The following is a 22,329-nucleotide window of genomic DNA, read 5'->3' on the forward strand; positions in this document are numbered from 1 at the left end:
CTGGTGGAGAAATAGCCCGAGGAAAGATTATGAGCACTAGATTGAGGGTTGCCAATGGCCAGGAGGAGCGACATCGTCCTCAGAACAGGAGACAAATGAACAGTCAAGGAGAACATAGAAGGGAACTTTGACACTGAGACAAAGGATGCTGGGGAAACTCAGTATCTTACCAACAAATTAGATAGTGAGGTCACCTTCGGAGAAAGAATGGGTGGAACCCGAGTCTTGAAAAGGTTTAAACCAACTACAGTGAGAAATGCAAGAGGAAAATACAAAGATGAATGAAAGGATGATGAAAAAGGGTAAGCTTAGCATAGTGGGGCATAAGAAGGTTGTGTTTGGAGGGGGTATTTGAAATCTCAGAGTTGGGGCAATTCCAAGTGATGATTATATCTCAGGTGATTATATCTATGTGAGTGCCAACAGAGGCCATGATAGTTGAGCAGATCAAGGAAACATGAGGCCAGGGTATCAGTGCCACATACTGGCTTATGGAAGTTAAGGAAGAGACAAACAAAAGACATAGGAGAATTGAAAATTTCCACAGTAAAATCCGAATAACCCTTGCTTGACCTAGCCATGATTCATCTAACTACAGAGACGGCTTTGGGTGTAAATATGACATAACTCTCAGAACCATCTAAGCAGCACTTGATTTAGCAGAGCAAGGCGTATTTACTTTAAAATCCCACCCTAGCATTGATTCTAATACACCGTGAAGATTAAGGTGGATGGGTGGCGAGATTTAGGACAACCAAACCACTGTGTCCATTTTTATAGGCACCAATGTCAAGGCAAAATAACAGTCTTTGCCTCTAGGTCTAGGAGAGTCCAGTGTATGCCCTTGCTCTTCTGTTTTAGACTTTAAGCTAGACTGTCCAAGGAAGGCGAAGTCTCCTAGCCAGCATTTGGATTATAATTATCTCCTTAAAAATCATTATTTTTAAAAAATATATTTTTATTGATTTCAGAGAGAGGAAGGGAGAGGGAGACAGAAACATTGATTGAGAGAAAATCACCGATCGGCTGCCTCCTACATGCCCCCTACTGGGAATTGAGCTCACAACCCAGGCATGTGTCCTTGACTGAAATCGAATCCAGGACGCTTTAGTCTGCAGGCTGATGCTCTATCCACTGAGCCAAACCAGCTAGGGAACAAATCATTCTTATAAAATATCTCTGAGAACCCAAGAGCAGGGTCTTTTTAATTTGTATATCTCTAAATTTTACCTAGTGCCTGGTGCATAAGTGTTCAAAAAATATACATGGAATGAATAAATGAATGAATAAGCTATGATCTATATTTCTCTAGAAAACATTTTCTTTGGGTTTAGAAGCCTCTGTGACCCTTCCCCATACCTGTTCCACTCAGTACATATATTTTCAAAGATACATAGCTATCATCCAACACAAATTATTAGCACTGGCAATGTAGGCAAGATCTACTTGCTCCTACAAAGTCTGCCCCAGATCCTCTGCTCTTTATCTTGCTGGTGCCTGGATTGATAATAACACTGTTCAACTTGTGCTTTCTGACAAAAGTAGAAGAGGTTGCACAAGGGCAATAATTAAGAGGTAGAATAGGTAGAATATGATACCTATATTGATATCAACAGTCCTATTAGACAGAAGTCCCAGCTCTTTTTCTGCTTTGGGACTGCTGATTACCAACTGGTCTGTTCTGACATCTTTGTGTGAATTAGTGAAAGGCACCCCCTATTGAGAAAGAGGCAGCCAACACATTTTCATGGCTTGGTGCAATCAACATGGGGTGGATTTCCAACTCCATGTGACCATTTAGGCAGGTACCTTGTGCAGTGAACAACTTGCCTATTTGCATGTTTTGCCCCCACTGGTGACTCACTCTAAAGCTCACTCATTTCTGTAGTTTAGTGCCAGCAAGTGGACGACTTATGGATATAAGTTTACCTTACCCAACTGTACTAATTCAGTAAAATTACGGGGAAAGGCAGAGAAGTAGACTTCCCTCCATTCTTAACCAGTTATCTGTTTCCAGGGCTTATTTTTTTCCCATACAGTTAAAATGAATCAGGGAGCGAACCTTGGAGTTCCAGTAACACCACTTGATTAAACCATAGGTATGTGGTAGCTATACACAATAGAATACTCCTCTGCCATAAGAAATGACGAAATAGAGCCAATTGCAACAACATGGATGGACCTTGAGAACATTATGCTACGTAAAATAAGTCAGACAGAAAAAGCTAAGAACCATATGATTTCACTCATATGTGGGATATAAAACTGAAACTTATGAACACAAACAGCAGTGTGGTGGTGGCCATAGGGAAGAGGGTAGAGGAAGAAGGGGGCCCTAATATAAGGTAGCAGGGAAAGATTTGACTTTGAGTGGTGGGCACATGGTGCAATATACAGATCTTGTAACATAGAAACTCACACATGAAATCTATATGTTTATATTGACCAATGTCACCCAATCAATTTAATAAATAAAAATTTTAATTAATAAATAAATAAACCATTGGTGAGTCCTGCTACCTCACTGCTCTGGCTGATCTCAGATTGACAATGTTCAGTCATGCTTACAGGGCTATGGAAGTTGGTGTGGGAGGCAAGTGAAGGTTGTGACTCTGCTGAAATCTGAATCTGAAGTTTCTAAGCATGATCACTTTCTAAACCATACAAAGTGGGTCTCTGGATCAGACTAAAAGAATTTCAGTTTCTTTTCAGTCAATTTCTTGTAAGACAATGGGAGCAGAGGATGAGTGTAGTGTGAGTAGAGGGTTGAATTCAATGAGCCACAGACCTATCACTGGATTATCACCTTCAATGAGGGTTCACCTCTCTCTACCACCCTTGCTGTGGGAATAATTTCTTAAATGTTTACAGGAAGTTGGTGAGGCTGGACTTGCTTCTGTGGAAAGGCCATGTTGTGTTTTTCCTTGGGAAGGATAAGCTTTCCAATTAAATGAAGAATTCTCTGGCTATCTCTTCACTGTTACTCTTTCAGGGTGAGATGCAGCTGACATCTGTCCAACGTCAGCCAAGCTTCAACTCCCTTTCTTGACAAGTAATCACAATCCTCCCCAGAGTGATGAGACAGGACCTAGGTGGGTCCAGTTTGCTTCTTGACTTGAACCAAGGCTATACTGGGGTCTCTGTGGCCCATAAGCCTTCAGCCTTAAACAGGGAAGCCCGTAGGAGCTCAGTGAAGGGATCCTGTCGGAAGCCCCCTTGACTTCTCTCTACTTACAAAATTTGTAACACATTTTGACTAGATTCAAAATTATGTCATTGCTTCATAACTTTTTCAGGTTCCAACTTTCAGGGCCTCTGGGAGAAGAGCAGTTGTTATTATAAGGTCAGGATTTAGGACTGGCAACTGAAGCCATTCAAGGTCTCTTCTCTCTGGGTTGTCTCCATGGCTTTCAGGCAACCACAGACAGATCTGGCTGCTCTCAGACTGACAGCCCAGGAAACAACTGCCATGTAGAAATGAGGTAAACAACTGCATTTTGTTCCCCAGGAGAATACATTGATGAGCATGGCCACTGCCAGATCTGTGAAGCCTCGTGTGCCAAGTGCTGGGGGCCGACCCAGGAAAACTGCCTTGACTGTCCCGTTACAAGGTGAGTAGCCTCTCAGTATCTCCTATGGTTGATTGAGAGCTTATGGGTTGCAAGTTGGATGGAGAAGGTGCTTATGACCTTAGAGGCACATGTGGGGCCTGCAGGAGAAAGAATCAAACTCCTTCCCATGAAACAGTAACCCTCCATGGTCTGACCACAGGCCACCTCTGTAGCCTCTTCTCCCCATGATGCCCAGTAACCACTACAAAAATCAGTCCCCTGGACACTAGAGCGGTTTTCTCATCAATGAAGATGGTGGTGACTGAGGCCTGGAATCTCATCCTTTTCTGCACACCCACCCCTCAACCATCATCCCCATTGCTGAGCAAATATTTAATCAAATTTCTAGAATCACTTCAAGGTTAAACTTTTCTATGAAGGCATTTTTTAAAATATATTTTTTATTTATTTCAGAGAGGAAGGGAGAAGGGGAGACAGATAGACATATTAATGATGAGAATCATTGGTCGGCTGCCTCCTGCATGCCCCACACTGGGGATTGAGCCTGCAACCCGAGCATATATCCTGACCAGGAATCAAACTATGACTTCCTGATTTATAGTTGACTCTCAACCACTGAGCCATGCTAGCTGGGCTATGAAGGCATTTTTTACCTCTTCCCAGTAGAATTAACTTCTTTCTTTTTATGTTCTACCTAAACTTCCATAAGAGCAACTGTGACATTTTAAGACGTTCATTTACAAAGTGATCCCTTCGTTAGACTGCACACCCCTTGGAATACTCATCTTTGTATCTCTATTATCTATCACAATGCTCAGAAAATGGTAGGCACTCAATAAATGTCCGATAGCCCTAGCTGGTTTGGCTCAGTGGATAGAGCGCCAGCCTGTGGACTGGGGGGTCCAGGGTTCGATTCCGGTCAAGGGCACATGCCTGGGTTGCTGGCTTGATCCCCATTAGGGGCATGCAGGAGGCAGCCAATCAATGATTCCCTCTCATCGTTGATGTTTCTCTCTCTCTCCCTCTCCCTTACTCTCTGAAAAAAAAAAAAAGATATTAAAATAAATAAAAGTAATAATGTTGAGTGGGACTGCCTGCTTTAAAAAAAATAAAAAAATAAAAAATAAATGTCTGATAGCTGAATGGTTGAGGAAATAGCAAGTATCTAAATGGGATGGGCATCTCTGCTAATACACTGAAAATTTCTATTAATGAAAATAGTTGGGATCTTGCTGTGTTTTAGTCAACGCTCCTCTGATTCTAGCGCTTAGCAGTTGTTGATTGACTGGATGTTTGAATGGCCTCGTCACTGCTCTGCTTAATGCATAGGAAGCAGAGTTTCTCCCAAGACCAGGATGATGAGGCTGCTTCAGTGGCAGGTGAATCTCTAAGACGGACATTCCCTCTGCCTTACACAAAGTGATTTCATCTAATTCTTCCTCAGGACTGCAATATCCTGAGCAGGAATTGTGGTGTATTTGTCTCTTTGTTCCCCTACAGTGATCAACATATAGTAATAATTCAATAAATGTGGGTTTTATTGAACACTATAAAGTTTGTAATCAATAGCATGGGCTTGGCTTTCCCAATGGCTCCCTCAAAAAGAGAAGAAGAGAGGGAAAGAGGGAGGGACAGAGGAAGAGAGGGAAGAGGGAGGGCTGAATAGAGGAAGGGAGAGAGGGAGAGAGGGAGATGCAAAAGAAACCTTAAGAATTCTCAATGTTAACTGTGATAACATTTTCGAAGTGTCTCTGAGATATCTATACCTCTAAATATTGAATTTGCTTTAAAGAAGTTTCAGGGCATACTATTAGATACAGACAGCTTTCTGAAAATGGGTCCTGTTTCTCCTCTAATTCCTCACCATATCAATAATCAAATTCCATTACATGTTTGGACATCTTTGAACTAAGAGAACTTTTTAGCATTTGTTTAATAAAGCAGCTACATCATCCAGAAGTCATCATTCCCTTGGGCTCACCAGAGTAAGAAAAAAATTCTACTATCATAAATGGCCATTTAACAAAATCTAAGCCCATTGGTATAAGATCAGATATACACCTCCTGGACCATTTAGCTGGCTTAACTTATTTAAGCAGCCCAAGCTTTATATTTTGAAGAAAGAAAAATATGTGTTTGGACCTTGAACCAGGATGTCTTCCTAAGGAACAATTTTCTTCTCATCTCCCTGAGTACTCCATGTCTTTCCCCACCTCTCTTCCTTGATGTCAACTACTTGCAAATATGTCCAAGAAAGGGCATCATATCATGGCAATGAACTACCCAACTTCTTTTCTTATCTGCATTTTACTGGAAGGAGTTTTGAGAAGATAAGAAGAAAGAAACTACATTGAAAGATGATGTGGACTTACTTGTTCTTGAAAGGGCAGCAAAGTATTTTCTAAAGTATTTCCTTAAGTAGAATCAAGTCCATTCAAGAGAGTCTTGGACACTTGGTTCATGCCCAGCTCTGAGTTAGGTGCAAGGCTCATGAATTCTTCTAGGTGATTCAAAGTTAAGGGATGGTGAAGCACACAGAAAAGCAATAGTGGGGCAGCTTTACCACCGCAGGCCTGAAGCCAAAGCTGCAACCATGGAAGAGGAGATGCCTTATAGAAACTGGAGCTAGAGGGGACACAGTCACTCCAGAACCCTGGAAGGAGGAAGCAGAGTTGTGGCTCTGGCTGGAATAAATATCTCAATCTCTCCTCCCACCCTCAGATCTCCTGCTGGTGTTTCCCTTTGCCTGAAATTAACAGGATGCCAATGGGAAATATCCTTTGCAGATGAGAGAAGTGAGCTTGGGGATGCAATCCTAGTGCGCACAATTCCAGCACAGCACTATAGAGAATGCTGACCAATGGATCTGGCGCAGGGGCGTGGGGAGACTAACAGAACCACCAAAATAGGTGGTCTCTTCGAGTTTCTTACTCTTAAGCTTTTGGATCTCCAGTCCTGGTAGAATAAAGTTCATCCCTAAAGGATTTTAACTTAGAGGTTTGCTTCAAAACAATATGGGGAGCGGGGGAAGTAAATTAGTGGAGCTTGAGATGAAATAAGATTGGCTATGTGTTGGTAATTGTTAAAGCTGAGTGAAGAATACAATGGGGGAGGGGTGTATTGTGATGTTTATTTTACATGTTTAAATTTTTCCATAATAACATTTTAAAGAATAATTAAATTCTGAAGTTGTTTTATAGGAAATCAACATCTTAAAAGCCCTCTCTTCATCTTCTAGCTTTTCCTTTGCATTTCCATCAATCCTAGATCCTTGGAGACTATTTATTGAAAACTTCGAGTATTTTTGCCTCTATTTAACACAGATAGCTCTGTAATGCCCTGATCCTTATGTCCCAAGCTAATCTCCCAACCCAGCCCCAAAATTAGAGTTAAGAAACTAATTAAAAGCATTTAAAAGTTAACCTCTGTTCTTACCAATCTCAAATGTTTTGTTTGATGTTTCAATGAATTTAAGAAAAGAAGACTTTTTGCCAGATTTCCTTCTGTTAAAACATTAAAACACCCAGAAGTTACATGAAGTACCTTTGTGATGGCTTTAGTTAGGCCAAACCAACAATCGACACAGAGGACCAGCTAACCCTGACTTGCCATCTCATCTGTTCCAGTTCACCTCTCTCTCTCTCTCTCTCTCTCTCTCTCTCTCTCTCTCTCTCTCTCACACACACACACACACACACACACACACCCCCTGGGGCCTCTGGAAAATTTGGTGCCAATGTTGAGAGCATGCTTCTGCCCAGCTTTAGCACTTGGTTTTGCTGCCTTCTTCCTTTCCATGAACCCTGGTGGACCTAGAATGGTTCACTGTTTATAAAAAGCCAACAGCACACATGACTTGGGGAGAGAAGTGCTTCCCCTGCAGCGACGAGCTTGCCTGAGTGTCTCAGAATTCCACAAACTGGATGACCGGGTATCCCAAAGATGGCTTGAGTTGGTTTTTAAATGTTTTCAGCAGCCCCATGGAGCCCAGGGCAAGGTATCTATCCTCCACCTGGGAAGATCTGTTGGTGTCAGTGGAAATCTGCGCCACTTGAAGTGGTACTTTGCTTTAAGTTCCTTGGCAAGTTTTCTGGTGGGGATGGGGGCACAGGGGATGAAGTAATTCTGTGCCGTCACTTAGGCATGACTGTTTTCTCTATATTCCCATCTTTAGAAAGAAGCATGTTCTCACAGAAACTGGGTAGGTCACCTGTGCTTTCCTGAGGGCAGAGGGGAAGGAGGTAATTTAAAGCACCATTATGTGCTTAGTACTTTCTTAAAATTAAGGACTCAAGTGAGAAAGGCAGCCCATTACCCAAATAAAAAATATTACACCATCTGTTTCACCCCCACCCCAGTTTCTGGGTGATTTTAAATGGCTCCCAGCATTAACAGTATTAGTTGCCCCTCTCAAGAGAAATAACTTCTCCCTAAACCAATCTTTCATATCTTTCTACAAAGGACAAAATGGTGATGAACTTTCTATCCCCTCTTCTTTTAGCAAGAAAATGAACCCTCGCAAATAAACACGCCCCATTCTCCTTTTGGCAGAGTGTTGAGTGGCTTCCTTGTTTAAAAACCTCAGAAGGCTCTTGCTTAGTTTTTCTTAAAGGGAGGTTTTTTGTTTTGTTTTGTTTTTTAACTAGCCACATCCAAATTATCCCTTGAAAAATCTTCTAGCTCAGAAAGCAGAGGCAGGGTGGGGCTGGGATATTCCAAGTTGGCATTAGTGCCATCTGCTAAAAATCTGGGCTGAGAACAGTCCTCTCATTATACGCCATGGTGCAGAGGATTTGACACGGACACCCAGATACTAGTATGTGTGCGGGTCTGTTTAGGGCTGGACTCCACGCACTGCAGTGGGAGCCAAAAGAACTGTTCACACCAGTGGTGCTGGGTGGGGTGACCAAAACCTGGGTGGGACGGGGCGGGGGGGAGGGTGGGTACGGGGAGTGAGGCAGCCTTCTGTTTTATGCTGTGGGCTTTAATCCTATTCCGTTTCCAAACAGATGCAAAGGACACAGGGAGTAGGAACAAGATGGAAGGCTGCAAGTAACACACTATTCAGCATGCCTTGCCCCACCCCATTTTCCTCCAAGCCTGGAATTCAAATGCCTATCTCAGTTTAGGGCTGGCTCTGCCTATGGAAATAGGGCCAGTGCCACCCCAGGAACAAATGGCATGAGGCCTACACCTGGCCTTCCACGTGCATCCAGTCTGAGTGGAGAGAGGTGGTGGAGAGAAAAGGCAACTCTGCCTTTTTTGCAGGCCCTTAGTTCTCTGAGACTTGGATGCCAGCATTGTGCCCTTGGGGGCATGTACATACTACATGCTCAGTTAATCATCCAACTGATACATTGGCTGCTACTCTAAAGACACTCTACAAGACACCAATTTGGTACCACCTGTATTAGGTAGGAGTCATTTAGCAAACTCCATAGTAATCCATTCAGACTATCAGTGAGCAGAAGGTGGAGCAGCAGTTCTCAAAGTGTGTTCTCTAGACCAGAGCATGAATATTACCCAGGATCTGGTAAAAAATACAATTTCTCAGCTCTCTCCATGCTGGGCCTAATGAATTAGAAGCTCAGGGGTCTGGGCCGCCCCACCCCCTCCCCAGCTCACCTCATCTATTCACATTACCTATCTGAGTCTTGCACTTGGGACACATTTTGAATACAATTCACTTAACCACATACAATTTTGGGATTACTGTGCAAGGGTAAAACAGAAGCAAAACTATGGAAATATTAGCCATGACATCTATATATATAAAAGCCTAAGCGACCGTTATGACAAACGACCGGTCGCTATGACACACACTGGCCACCAGGGCGCAGATGCTCAGCGCAGGAGCTGCTCCCCGGTGGTCAGTGTGTCCCAAAGCCAACCTCCTGCCATCCCTCCCCCCAGCCAAACGGCCCCTATTGGTCCTGATCTCCAGCCGGGGGGGATGGACCCCACCTGTGCACAAATTTGTGCACCAGGCCTCTAGTATGTGTATAAAACCAAAGGTTTTAGAAGCTCAGCTGCTAACTTATGTCCAATGCCCTTATAGGGGACTGAAAACATGGTCAGAAAACAAAGATACAGTACCCTATGCTTCAGGAAACACTTGTAAAAAAGACACACATACTTGCCATAAGCATAGGCCAAGTTTATAAGTAGCACCTAAACCCAGGACAGTGCTTCCCTCTATCCTCTGGGAGCCCTTAGAGCTGACATCTGCCTTGCAAAGTGTGAGCATGCTCATATCTAAAGGAAGGATCTTTTCTCCAAGGTCTCTGTCTTCAAAGTACCATTTAGTGTCTTGAAAATTCCAAGACCATCCTCTAACTGTGGGCTGGGATTGTCTGGGGCCTACAATATGGGTTTAATCCCTGCGGGCACTGGTTAACTTATTTGCAACCCAGATCAGGACCGCATCGCCAGCCAGTTTCTGGCACGGCTGCTGTGGGGTCCAACCCTCAAGCCAAGCAAGGATGGGTACATGATTAATATTCCACATGGTCTAAGATGATCAGTCCCAGGCATCCCCCTTGTGTCTGGAACAATGAAACCAAGTTTGTGCGGTGAAACATGAACACCACATGTTCTAAAACTGAAGGCTATTCCAGAAAGTCACCCTTACAAACTCTGAAAGTCTGCTCTTCCTCTAGGGTTTTGGATGACGGCCGCTGCGTTTTGGACTGTCCCTCAGGAAAATTTGCATTGAAGAATCAATGCCATCTATGCCACTACACTTGCCAAGAATGCCAGGGAAACGAGCCTTCCAACTGCACCTCCTGTGGAGTAGGTGAGGGAGTCTGTTTGGTCACTTGTTCTTCGTTGCTTCAAACCTGTTCTCCCAGGGACACTGTCTGGTTTTGACTCAGAAGCTTCATCCCTGTAGTGAAGGGGTTGAGGTTAGGCAGCTGTTCGTTAGAGAGTGTGTACAACCTTGAAGTTGCTGCTTTCTGTCAGGACACAAGTTTACCTTATTGGAGACTCGCTGCCCCTGAAATGAGAGAGAAGCTACGAGATGTCTTTCCAGAGAAGGAGAAAGAAGGGGCATGAGAACATGGCATCAGCCATGAGAGAGACAGTTAAGCTAAGGTTTGTAGAGGTAAAAGTGAGAAGCTAGGAAATTAAGGCAGACACGTTCAGTCTTTTCAGAGAAATATTGTAATAGAAGTTGTGTCAAGCTCTCTTCAGCCAAGAGCTATGCCACTTAGAAGCTGTTACCGCCCTGTGGGAGCAAAGTAACCACGGCAAAACACAAATATGACCTTCCCTGTCCGTTTTAATGACTCAAAGTTTATGCTGTCGCTGAATTATATTCCACGATGTTAAAGGTCCTCTGACATTTGACCCCTACTTTGACCTCAGGTGGGACAGATTCATATTTTACCTTAATTTTTATTTTATTTTTTAAAATATATTTAATTGATTTTTTACAGAGAGGAAGGGAGAGGGATAGAGAGTTAGAAACATCCACGAGAGAGAAAGATTGATCAGCTGCCTCCTGCACACCCCCTTCTGGGGATGTGCCTGCAACCAAGGTACACGCCCTTGACTGGAATTGAACCTGGGACCCTTCAGTCCATAGGCTGACACTCTATCCACTGAGCCAAACCAGTTAGAGCTTACCTTAGTTTTAAAATTGGGAAATTTCAAAGAAAAACCTGGGTTTTTTGTTGCGCTTAAAAACTTGGAAGATCTAGCGACACTGGGTCCACATTCCCCAAATGGTTGGCCTGAGAGCATTTCTCCACAATTCCCACCACTCCCAGTTTCTCACTGATTCTGAGTCTGTCAGTTACCACCATCAGCATACTTACATGGCATTTCTGGGGAAAGAGTATTATTTATCTTTATTCTTGCTTATAATAAAATTGAGAAAAAATAAGCACAAATTGATAGTATCATGCTTTTGTGGAAAAATAGGAAATAACATTTATTTGCATAATTTTAATTTAAATTATTTGTGAGTTTTTATGTAAACAAAGTACTATATCTATGTCAAATTTTATCTCCAGCCTGCTTGTTCTGTTTCCTTCCTTACTTATAAGATGGTGATCATGGTTGCCCCTCTTAGGATTATTCTAAAAATGAAATAAGACTTAGTGAGATAGAATAATAAAACAGAACAGGGCTGGGCATATAAGCAGCACTCAGTAAATATTAACTTATTGTTATTACTACTGTTATTGTTTATACATCCTTATCCCTATGGGCATTTGATTTCTCTAGCTGTTCAAAGACTTCACTTGAGATGTTCCCCACTCACTGTCTGCCTGACCTCTTTCTATTCATTCATCCGTTAGATCTCAGTTGCAATGGCATTTCCTCAGTATGGGTTGTCCTACCCCCCTTGTCTAGGTTAAGTCCCCCTCATAGGAGGATCCTTGGAATCCTGCACTTCTCACATTACAAGCCACCTCTCACTTGATACCTATCTTATCCATAAGACTATGCCTTATAAAAGCAGTGAATGGTTTTGCTTGTTTTCTGTTGTATTTTGAGCACTAGCACAGTATCTGGCATATGGAAGGCACACAAGAAAACTGAATGAATGAATGAATGAATGAATGAATCAGTAGAAAGAACATCAGTACCAGCAGTCTGAAATCCTGGGTTCTAGTTCCTCACTTCACCTCTTTAAGTCTCTCCTTGTTTGCAAAAAAGAGAAGCACAGATAAGATGGCATCTAAAATCCCTTTCAGATATGCATGGGATTTAAATTGATGAGGTATCCAAACTATCAGACCCAACTAAGTGAGCTGCCATAATACTCAGGCTATTAGAAAATGACCAAATCTTGGCATACTCTTGGACCAAGCCTATGGGGAAAGCTGGCCAGGACAAGGCATCTAAGTGACCTCCTTTTGCAGGGTCTGTACATTTAAAATACCAGATCCTTCAAATTTCTGTCCTTTAAATCCAATTATAATATCCAAAGCTGTAGAAATAATAAAGCCATGTCTAAACAAAAATGGAATTGGAAAACATTTTCTCTAATATCTAAACCCATTATCATTATGTATTTTAAGATCCATTTGGAATGTTGGGAAAATAGGAATACTGGTAAATATTAATTCACTTATTCAATCATTCAGTAAATATGTACTTAAATGCCCCCAAGCCTCTGGATCCTGAGTTGATGTCAAGTGAAAGTGTAGAGAATGTAAAACTGTGGATCAGAAAGAGAGTAGGCTTACCACTGCTCTCCCTCAGCTCTTCCTACCTATATCTGAGAAGTTTGGCCCTCTTAAAAACAAGATCTTTTCTTTTTTTCCATTTTTTAATTAATTTTATTGAGGTGACATTGGTTAATATGGTCATACTAGAGGCCTGATGCACGAATTCATGCACAGATGGGGTCCAGCCAACCCACCCCCATCAGGGTAGGGGGGCCCAATTGGGGGCAGGGATGGCTGGGGGAGGGGCTGTAGGCAGTTGGCTGGCAGGCCCCACCCCTGATGGGGGTGGGGGGAGGTGGCGATCAGGGGCAGGGCCAGCTGGGGAGAGGGGCCACAAGCAGTTGGCTGGCCGGCCCTGCCCCCTGGTCGAACTCCCGGTCGAGGGGATAATTTGCATATTAGCCTTTTATTATATAGGATAGGTTTCAGGTGTGGGTTTCTATGTTACAAGATCTGTATATTGCACTGTGTGCCCACCATCCAAAGTCAAATCTTCTCCTGTCACCATATATTAGGATCCCCTTCACCTCCCACCCCCTTCCCTCTGGCAAACACCACACTGCTGTTTGTGTTCACGAGTTTCACTTTTACATACACACAATAGACTACTACTCAGCCATAAGAAAGGACAAAATACTGCCATTTGCAACAACATGAATGGACCTTGGCAATATTATGCTAAGTGAAATAAGTCAGTCAGAAAAAGCTGAACCATATGATTTCACTCATATGGGGAAATAGGATCATCTCTGAATGAGCCATGGAAATTGGAGTTTGCTAGGCTTTCATAATGTGCCTGAGAACATAACTTGGAAGGTTAACCCTTGTGTGGTCTCCTGAGATTCAGGTTCTACCAGATTAGGGTTTTATGTTCCACCACACTGGTCCATAATGGCAGCATCACCACGTGCACATTACATCCTCCCAAACACTCTCCTGTCAGACATGAAGAGAGCAGACACTACTCCGCCACTTACACGGAAGCCCTCTTTATTTTCTTTGTTCCCACAAAAACCAACAGACTCTGGCATGAAATTACCACCAGAACAGAGGTGGCTTCAGAGCCTATAATCCAACATTGTGTTTTTTATTATATTTGAACAATTAAATAGGAAACATTAGGTTAAACCATTTGAGAATGGTTTAAGCAAGTTTACAGGTTTTAAAAAAAGTTGAATGTTGGCACTTTCATGTGGTTCAACCTAACATTATACTAACTTTCAGTTTCTGAACTTGTAACAGGAGGTCTGTGCTATCTCTACCCACAAATTTGACAAGTTGCACTTTGAAGGCCCGTGGTTCTGGATCTTCACGTGGTAGATTACATGATGAGCAAACAGTAGACCCATTATGTGGGTAGCACAGATCAGCTGTTCTTCAGAAGCTGGAACATATGGGAGACCTGGTTCAGAGAAGATGATACCCCAAACACACTCAGCACAAACTAAAACTCCAGGAGGGTGAGGGTAGAAGATAGATATATAGATAGATATAGATATAGATATAGATATAGATATAGATATAGATATAGATATAGATATAGATATAGATATAGATATAGATAGATACAGATATATATATCTTTTTAAATATATTGATAATCCTGTTTATAAACTGCAATTGTTTGTAACTCATTAGAAGTTTCCATTTCATCTAGGAGTAAATTCCCATAGTCTCACGCTGGGGGTACTGCTGATTCTTTCCTGGTAGAGTCCAGTCTTGGCAGAGTTCAGGAACATTCAGGGATGCACATGAAGGCGTCAGAGGTGTGCTTAGTCTAGTGTTGCATGGCTGCAACTGTAGGAATTGGCAGGCGGACAAAAATTCAGACAGCTAACACAAGCATGTGATTTTGATAACAGAATTCAAAATCATTCTAAAAGACTGCACTGTCATAAAAAACATGTAAGCATTTGTTTATTCTCATGGGATCTCTAGCCTTCAAGTCTGTGGGCTTCTACAGACCCTGAAAGGAGCCCAAGGAAAAATTTTCAATCACAAGTACAGACATTGCACTTTTTATTAAATCCATTCTTAAACTTCTGGCCCCCTAGGAGCCTAAGCACTCGGTCATATTTTTTTTAAAAATAAAATATCTTAGTTATATTTGTTTTATGGTTAATTGTGTACATTTTCCCTTTTGTTGTTGTTGCTGCTGCTTCTCTCTCTCTTCAGATAAGCAAGGCCAGGAGCGCTTCCTGTACCGGGGGGAGTGTCATGAGAGCTGCCCAGCAGGGCACTACCCTGCAGAGGAGCACGTCTGCCTCCCCTGCCCAGATAACTGTGAGCTTTGCCACAGCGCAGACATCTGCACGCGATGCACAAATGGCTACTTCATGGCGTCCACCAACCACACCTGCCAGAAGTTAGAGTGCGGACCAGGTAAGGCTGCTCTGGGGCCACTGCCCTGCCCCAGGAGGTGGCAGGAGAAACTGGACCCCTACGTGTCCCACACTCTTGAACTGTCTTCTTGGTTTCCTGTCAGTGCCTGGGATGACTCTGCATGACTATACATCAAATGGGAACAGCGATTGCTGCCCTTCTCTCTTCCCCTACACACTTTTTCTCTGGGTTTCCCCAGACATCATCCATAATGAAGGCAACTAATCACATAGAAATTGATCTTGGGTAGAGGGTTCATGGGCAGGGTATCGGGGAGAGAAAATTAGATGAGAGTCTGGAAGTCATGGCCAACAATTCTCTCCTCCTCAATTACTAGTTATGAGATTCTGGGCAAAATTTGTTTGCATTCTGTTGCTTGGTTTCTTCATTTGTAAAAGGGAGAGCATAGCACCAAGATGGTTGCTGTGAGAAGCCAAAGAGAGTCATCCTACCTAAAACTACCTGAAAATATTAAAATGTTCTGTGAATCGTAAGTTATAATTATTGACCAATTCCTTATCTTACATAGGAAGAGGGGTATTTTAAAAACAGCACTTTTCCACGTAAGAATACTGCAAACTTTCTCTGCTCTGTATAAGAATTATGCCTAATCTGATGCTGAAGAGAGAGAGCTCCAAGATATTTCTAGACAAGATAAAAAGAGATAGACCCTCACCCTGGCAAGATTGCTCAGGAGGTTGAAGCAACATCCCATTCCCCAAAAGACTGTGGGTCTGATTCCCGGTCAGGGCACTTACCTAGGTTTCAGGTTCAATCCCCATTCAGGGCATATACGGAAGGCAACCCATCAATATTTCTCTCTCACATCAATGTTTCTCTGTTTCTCTCTCTCTCTCTCTCTCTCTCTCTCTCTCTCTCTCTCTCTCTCTCTCTCAATAAAAGCATATCCTCAGGTGAGGATTATAAACAGAGAGAAAGAGAGAGCCTGTTTATTTATATGCCCAATTCCATACTCCCAGAAGAAGTTATTTCTTTAGCAAATAAAATCTACCAGCTTAATTTCAATACAAGTAGCATGGCATATAGTCCCACTCTGTTCTATCTGTACCCAATCAAGGTGATCTAATCAAGGAAATTAATGAAAGAGATAAAATTGTGGGTGACACATAGATCCTTAAAGATGGTTTTAGGTTTCATAATTGCTCTATTACTTGCTTGAAAATAAGCTACACACCAACATTACTTTCATAGCAACTGATGTGTCTTCACTCAGTAAAAATGAATTGTTTTTCACTCTTCTCACTGTATAGGGGAAGTCCAAGACCCAGACCTTGGAGAATGTGTGCCTTGCGAAGAAGGATGTTTGGGATGCAGCTTGGGTATGTCATCTTCCTTTGTTGATTCTAGAGTTGAAATAGTTGTGTCCTTTTCCACACACCCTGTCATTCCTTCAGCAGAGACTCTTGCCATTGTTGCCATCATCAATATCCGCTGAGTGGGCTCACTCCCATGCAAGGGATAGGTCACTTGTCTTCTTGAAACTCAAGTCTAGGAAAGGACAGGTGTCTTTTCCTCTGGTTGTTAGCTAGTTGGCAGGAGATACCTATAGCAACCATGTTTCTAGGTTCCTGGGACCTAGCCTCTCTTTAGCTTCTCAAGATCACTAATTTGAAAATGAAAAATGATGGGAGAGAAATAAAATCGAGCAAAGTAATATGCCTAATCACTCACTTGGTATGCGAAACACAGAAGCCTGTTGGGAGTTTAGAGGGTGTTTCTTTGCAAAAATGACTTTAAGCCTAAGATAATCCTTTGAGAAAAAGCAATGTAGTGATAGTGAGCTGAAATCCCCATCATACAATTAAAAGCACTTGTCAGTCTTCCACATAATTCTCTAATTCACATCACTGGCTCCTCTATTCTCCCCATGCACACCTGGTTCTCCTGTGGACAGAGGTAGGGACAGTCTGTACCACAGAGCACCATTGGATTGGATGCAAAATGAAAAGCAGGGATGCCATTAAACTCCAGGAATGTATCATGATGTAAATTTAGGCACGATATTGAAACTAATAAGCATTTGGGTCTGTGGATCTTTAAAAGAAAACCCAACCAAAATTAAAGATTGATGGAATAACTTCTCTTCATGGAGTTTCCATGATAACCCTGTGATTGATTAAATCATGCTTCTAAAACTTTAATGTGCACACAAAATACTATGAGAAATTTGTTAAAATGAAAATTCTGATTCATGGGTCTAAGTAGGGCCCTAGAATGTGCATTTCTAACAAGCTGCCCAGTGAAGCCAGTGCTTCATGAAGCACTCGTGAAGCTGCAAGGGGTCAGACTGTGCCAGCATTAAGTGGGCTTCTGATTGACTTTCTCTAATGGGTTTCCTTAATTCTTAAATATTGCACATGAATTACAATTTACCTGATGGCTCTCACCAATTCTCTCTGACTTAAATGGAAATGATGTATTGTCTGTAATATCTGTAACTACAAAATAGAAGTTTTAGGAACTTGAATATCATTCTCCCATTGTCTTTCACTATGAAATGGGGCATATATTACTAGAAAATAAAAAATAATGGAGTTACAATTAAGAAGGGGGTAGCATTTAGACCAGAGAGTTAAGGCTGAAATGCTCATTTTCTTGGAAGCAAAATTAGACGTAAAATTCAGTAATAAAAGTACAAAAATTAAAAAGATAAGCAAATTCTAGTGTCTGTTGTGAGGTAATAAGAGGTGATCGTTCTTGCAGGGAGCAAGGATAAATGTTTCGACTACACTGATTATCCTTTTTCCCATTTCAGACCATATTTGCACATTAGGTTTCACATCCCAGCTAATTTTTGTGGCCTCTTTTGCACCTTTGCTACTGTGTGTTATGTGTCCTTTGCTAGCATCTCTGTGCATCATAAAAGGGGTGTGTGTGCACGCATGCACGCACCAGCGCACACCCAATAAAGCTGCATGTGCGCCTATCTGTCAAATTTTTCAAACACAGATTTTTTGTGATTTTGACTCTCAGGTTTAAAAGATGTATGAATATGTGTGGACCCATTCAGGATCAGTGAGGATCTTGGCACAGAGGTGGGAGCAGTAGCAACCATGATCACTGGGGATCTGCATTGTGCCCACCCTACCCTTAGCAGACCCAGCTAAAGATGAGACCAAAGCGTAGCCACTGGGTAACGAATGCTATAGCACACACTAGCCATCTGGGGGCTCAAAACCCCAAATAATCAACTTGTAAAAATTAGAAAGTTCAACTGACTTCACAAAGTGCTCTTAAAATATTTAGTTCGCTCATTCCTTTCTAAAATTTTAATTGTCTACTATGTGCCTGCACTGGGATTTCCAAGTCGATGTGGCTGTGATCCTGCTGTAAGGTCCTCTCTGACCATCACAGTGACACACCTGGAGCCAAACCCTTTGCAAGGCAACCTGCCAGAATAGAAAGAAGTACAAAGTGCAGTGGGATTACAGAAGAGATGACTGGAACACTTTAAATACTGCTAATTGCTCATTTTATACTCTAAAACTTCTCTTACTTTATAAAGTATATATTGGGCCTTCTGGATTTTTGGGTTGTCTTGGCTGAACTCAGCTATCATCTTATTTCTGAAGCCTTTGTTGATCTCTCCAGTAGAGTTCTCTTTTCTTTGTTTGTAGGCCAATAGTAATACTCTTTATAGTAATATTTGGTATGTACACATAGGTCGTTTCTGCTTAGACGTTACCTGAGAATGCCCTCGCTGGTGCAGCTCAGTGGTTAGAACATTGGCCCCGAGCACCTTGGGTTCAATTCCTGGTCAAGGGCATGTACCTGGGTTGCAGGGTTGATCCCTGGCCCCCATCAAGGCGCATGCGGAAGGCAACCAATTGACGTGTCTCTCTCACCTCTCTCTCTCCCCCCCCCTCTCTCTTTCTCTCCCCCCGTCCTCCCTCCCTTCCACTCTCTCTAAAAATCAATGGAAAAAATATCCTTGAGTGAGGATTTAAAAAAACACAACTACCTGAGAACATGCTCTTTAACTTATACATTCTGTTCCCACAAGAACTAGTAGTATGCCTATGATATAATAAATGCACAATAAATGTGTAAATGTTTATTGAGTTGAAAGCAGAAATACATGGCTTAGAATACACAAGGATTTAGATATGATGTTTTCTCTAATCAAATGTGTTTATGAGCATTTTATCAGGCTGAAAACAAACAAATAACATTTTGTATAATACCATTTTGTCCCAAGAGGATTTGATGCCAAATCCTTTGTCTTTCTAATCAGTATCTTGAATGGAAATTTTAACTAAGATAAATCTAGGTCTTCTAAATTATGTATGTTAATTAATAGAGAGGATAAACAGAATCATTTTTACTTAATATTTTAAGGCATTCTTTTTTCTTTTAATTTAGGGAATGTGGTAATAAGTATGACATTTGACTCTAACCTGAGACTTGGGACCCATGCTCACATGACCAATGACTCAATGATGATTTAATCAAATGGTATAATCTCTCTACTTTATTATCTTGTCAATAAAATAGAGGCTAATGTGCCCTTATCTTGGCTCAGAAGCAGGTGATGAAAATTTATTAGCATTTGCTCAATAAAATACCTATAGACCCTACTCTTGGGGAAAAATATACACACATTTTCAAATTTTAAGTAATTGCAAAAAAAAAAAAAAGAAAAGAAAAGAAAAAGGCCATAAAATTAAGTGCTAAATAAGGGGACAAAGATTGGAACCAGCAGAATTTCGAAAGGAGAGAGCCCTTGGGCACAAAGTGGTCAAGGAAGCCGTCCAGAAGATGGTTCTTGAGATAAGCCTGGGAGCATCCCTGCAATTTAGACAGATAAAGGGCAGGGCTGCACTACGGAGGGGCTTCTGACCTGAACTCTAGCAGGAAAAAGGTTTGGAGGAAAGAATTTCTGTCATGGATTTTAGGACACTAAATGTACCAGTTTTGCAGAAGGAACCCTATATAATAAAAGCCTATGTGGTCGTGATGCCTTCACGCCATAATGAGCGATCACCAGGAGGCTGCGTGCACAGCGGGTGCATGCAGGTGGGCGGGGATGCATGCATGGCGAGGCGCACATGGGTGGGCGGGGGCTTGATGTTTCATGCGAGGCGCAGAGGCGGGTCCCGCGGCTCCGCATGGCAAGGCCGGGGGTCCTGCGACTCTGGCCTACCTCTTTGGGGCAATCCATCAATGAGCCCCGGATGGGTGGGCAGGGCCTACCTCTTTGGGATGATCTATCGCAGGGCTCCCGCACTATGAGAGGGCACAGGCCAGGCTAGGGGACCCCCTACACAATTGAGTGCATGAATTTTGTGCAATGGGCCTCTAGTAAGTAAATATAAGGGAATAGGCAAAGAGAAGTTTGGAGAAGTGGCTGAAAATCGTATCTTGAATTCTGGACTAATAAGTTTAAAAGTATTCTGTGGCTAGGAAATAACTGAAGGTTCCTTTAAAAAGAAAGAGTGTTTTAAAGAGGTGTTTTAGTAACATTAATTTGGTAACTACGTTAACTGTGTTCAGGACCATTGAAAGGAGAAAGGCTGTAGGCAGAGTAACCAGCTAGAAGACTATTTCAAAAATCCAGGTAGTAAATAACAGGTACATAGTTACCTGATCAAAGGTAACTACAGCCAGGAAATCAAGAAGAAAAATAAAGGTTTTTAAAATCAGGTGAAACAAATGGCCCTTGAGCATAAGAAATGATGCTTAACTTTATTCATTATATGGGAAATGGAAATTAAATTACTGTGACTTACCATTTCTCACCTATTTTGGCAAAAATTCAAAAACTTACAGCACATGGTACAAGCAAGACTGTAGGAAAACACTCTTATTTATTACTGGTAGCAAGACAAAATAGACAACAATGTAGAAGAAAATTTGGCAGTAGATAACACGGTTACATAGGCATTTATCTTTGACCTCATGACATCACTTCTAGGAATTTACCCTGAGGACACACATCCTGCAATTCAGAGCAGCATATTCATAAGGTTATTCACTGTAGCATCATTTGTGGTAATAAACTTTTGGAAGCAACTTAAATGCCCATTATGGAAGACTGGTTCAATCAACTAAAATACACATTCATGATGAAGTACTACGCAGCCATAAAAAGAGCAAAGACGATCTATATGGAGTGATAGTGATTTTATGATATGCTATTAAGTAGAAAGCAAGATGCAAAAAAAGTATACTTAGCATGCTACCTTTTTGGTCAGAAAAGGTGATGAAATAAAATATAGTTGTGTATTTTTTTTTCACTTAGTTTTTTTTAAAAAAAGATAAATCAGAAATTAATGAAAGTGGTTAACTACAGAGGAAGGAGTAAAAGGAGTAGGAGTGAGACTTCTCTGGAAATAATTTTTTACATATTTTGACTTGAACCATGTAAGTGATTTGGATAGTCATAACAAATAATATAGTATTTAGTGTACATGGGTTCCCACTGGCCAATTTAGACAATATGAGCATCAAAATACGGATGAAAAATAATTATGATTCATTTAAAACAGGATTTATGTGTCAATTATATTTTTAAAAGAAAGAAAATGGAAAGCTCTTCTTTACAGAAAGTTTTCAGCAGGTATACATGCATGGAAGAATTAGAAAATCATCATTTTAATATCCCCTAGTGCTGTGGTCAGCAAACTGCGGCTCGCGAGCCACATGCGGCTCTTTGGCCCCTTGAGTGTGGCTCTTCCTAAGCCTTAGGAGTACCCTAATTAAGTTAATAACAATGTACCTACCTATATATTTTAAGTTTAAAAAATTTGGCTCTCACAAGAAATTTCAATCGTTGTACTATTGATATTTGGCTCTGTTGACTGAGTTTGCCGATCACTGCCCTAGTGCATAGACTCAAGGGAAAGTCATCAGTGGAAGCTAAAATCATTAAGTAAAAAATTGTTTGGGAACAATATAATCACACACACTCAAGGCACCTCCATAATTAACAGCTAATTACAATGGAGAGATTTGCTGGTTACCAAGTTAACCAAGCTATTATACTAAGCATTACTACCATTAGTTCCATACAACCTGATATCATGTATTTCCTGACATGATAATTTAACAAGTATACCATATCATCTATTATCTTAGACAAAAGTGTCTAGACCAGTGATTCTTAATTGGAGGTGAGGATGACCCCAGGGGACATTATTTGATGTTATGATACATTTTTTTCTTATCAAGAC

The 22,329-nt window shown here is 41.6% G+C and overlaps 1 protein-coding gene across 2 annotated transcripts in view; it reads left to right on the forward strand.

The window, feature by feature from the left end:
* Nucleotides 1–22,329, forward strand: part of PCSK5 (proprotein convertase subtilisin/kexin type 5) — a 416,215-nt gene that overhangs the window by 316,203 nt on the left and 77,683 nt on the right. For both annotated transcript variants that reach the window (XM_059656934.1, XM_059656933.1), the window contains exons 21-24: nt 3,509–3,611; nt 10,232–10,368; nt 14,930–15,136; nt 16,408–16,476. In XM_059656934.1, coding sequence (XP_059512917.1) covers nt 3,509–3,611; nt 10,232–10,368; nt 14,930–15,136; nt 16,408–16,476 — 516 coding nt within the window. The remainder of the gene's footprint in view (nt 1–3,508; nt 3,612–10,231; nt 10,369–14,929; nt 15,137–16,407; nt 16,477–22,329) is intronic.

The sequence above is a fragment of the Myotis daubentonii genome, chromosome 11 (assembly GCF_963259705.1).
Source record: "Myotis daubentonii chromosome 11, mMyoDau2.1, whole genome shotgun sequence".
NCBI lineage: Eukaryota > Metazoa > Chordata > Mammalia > Chiroptera > Vespertilionidae > Myotis > Myotis daubentonii.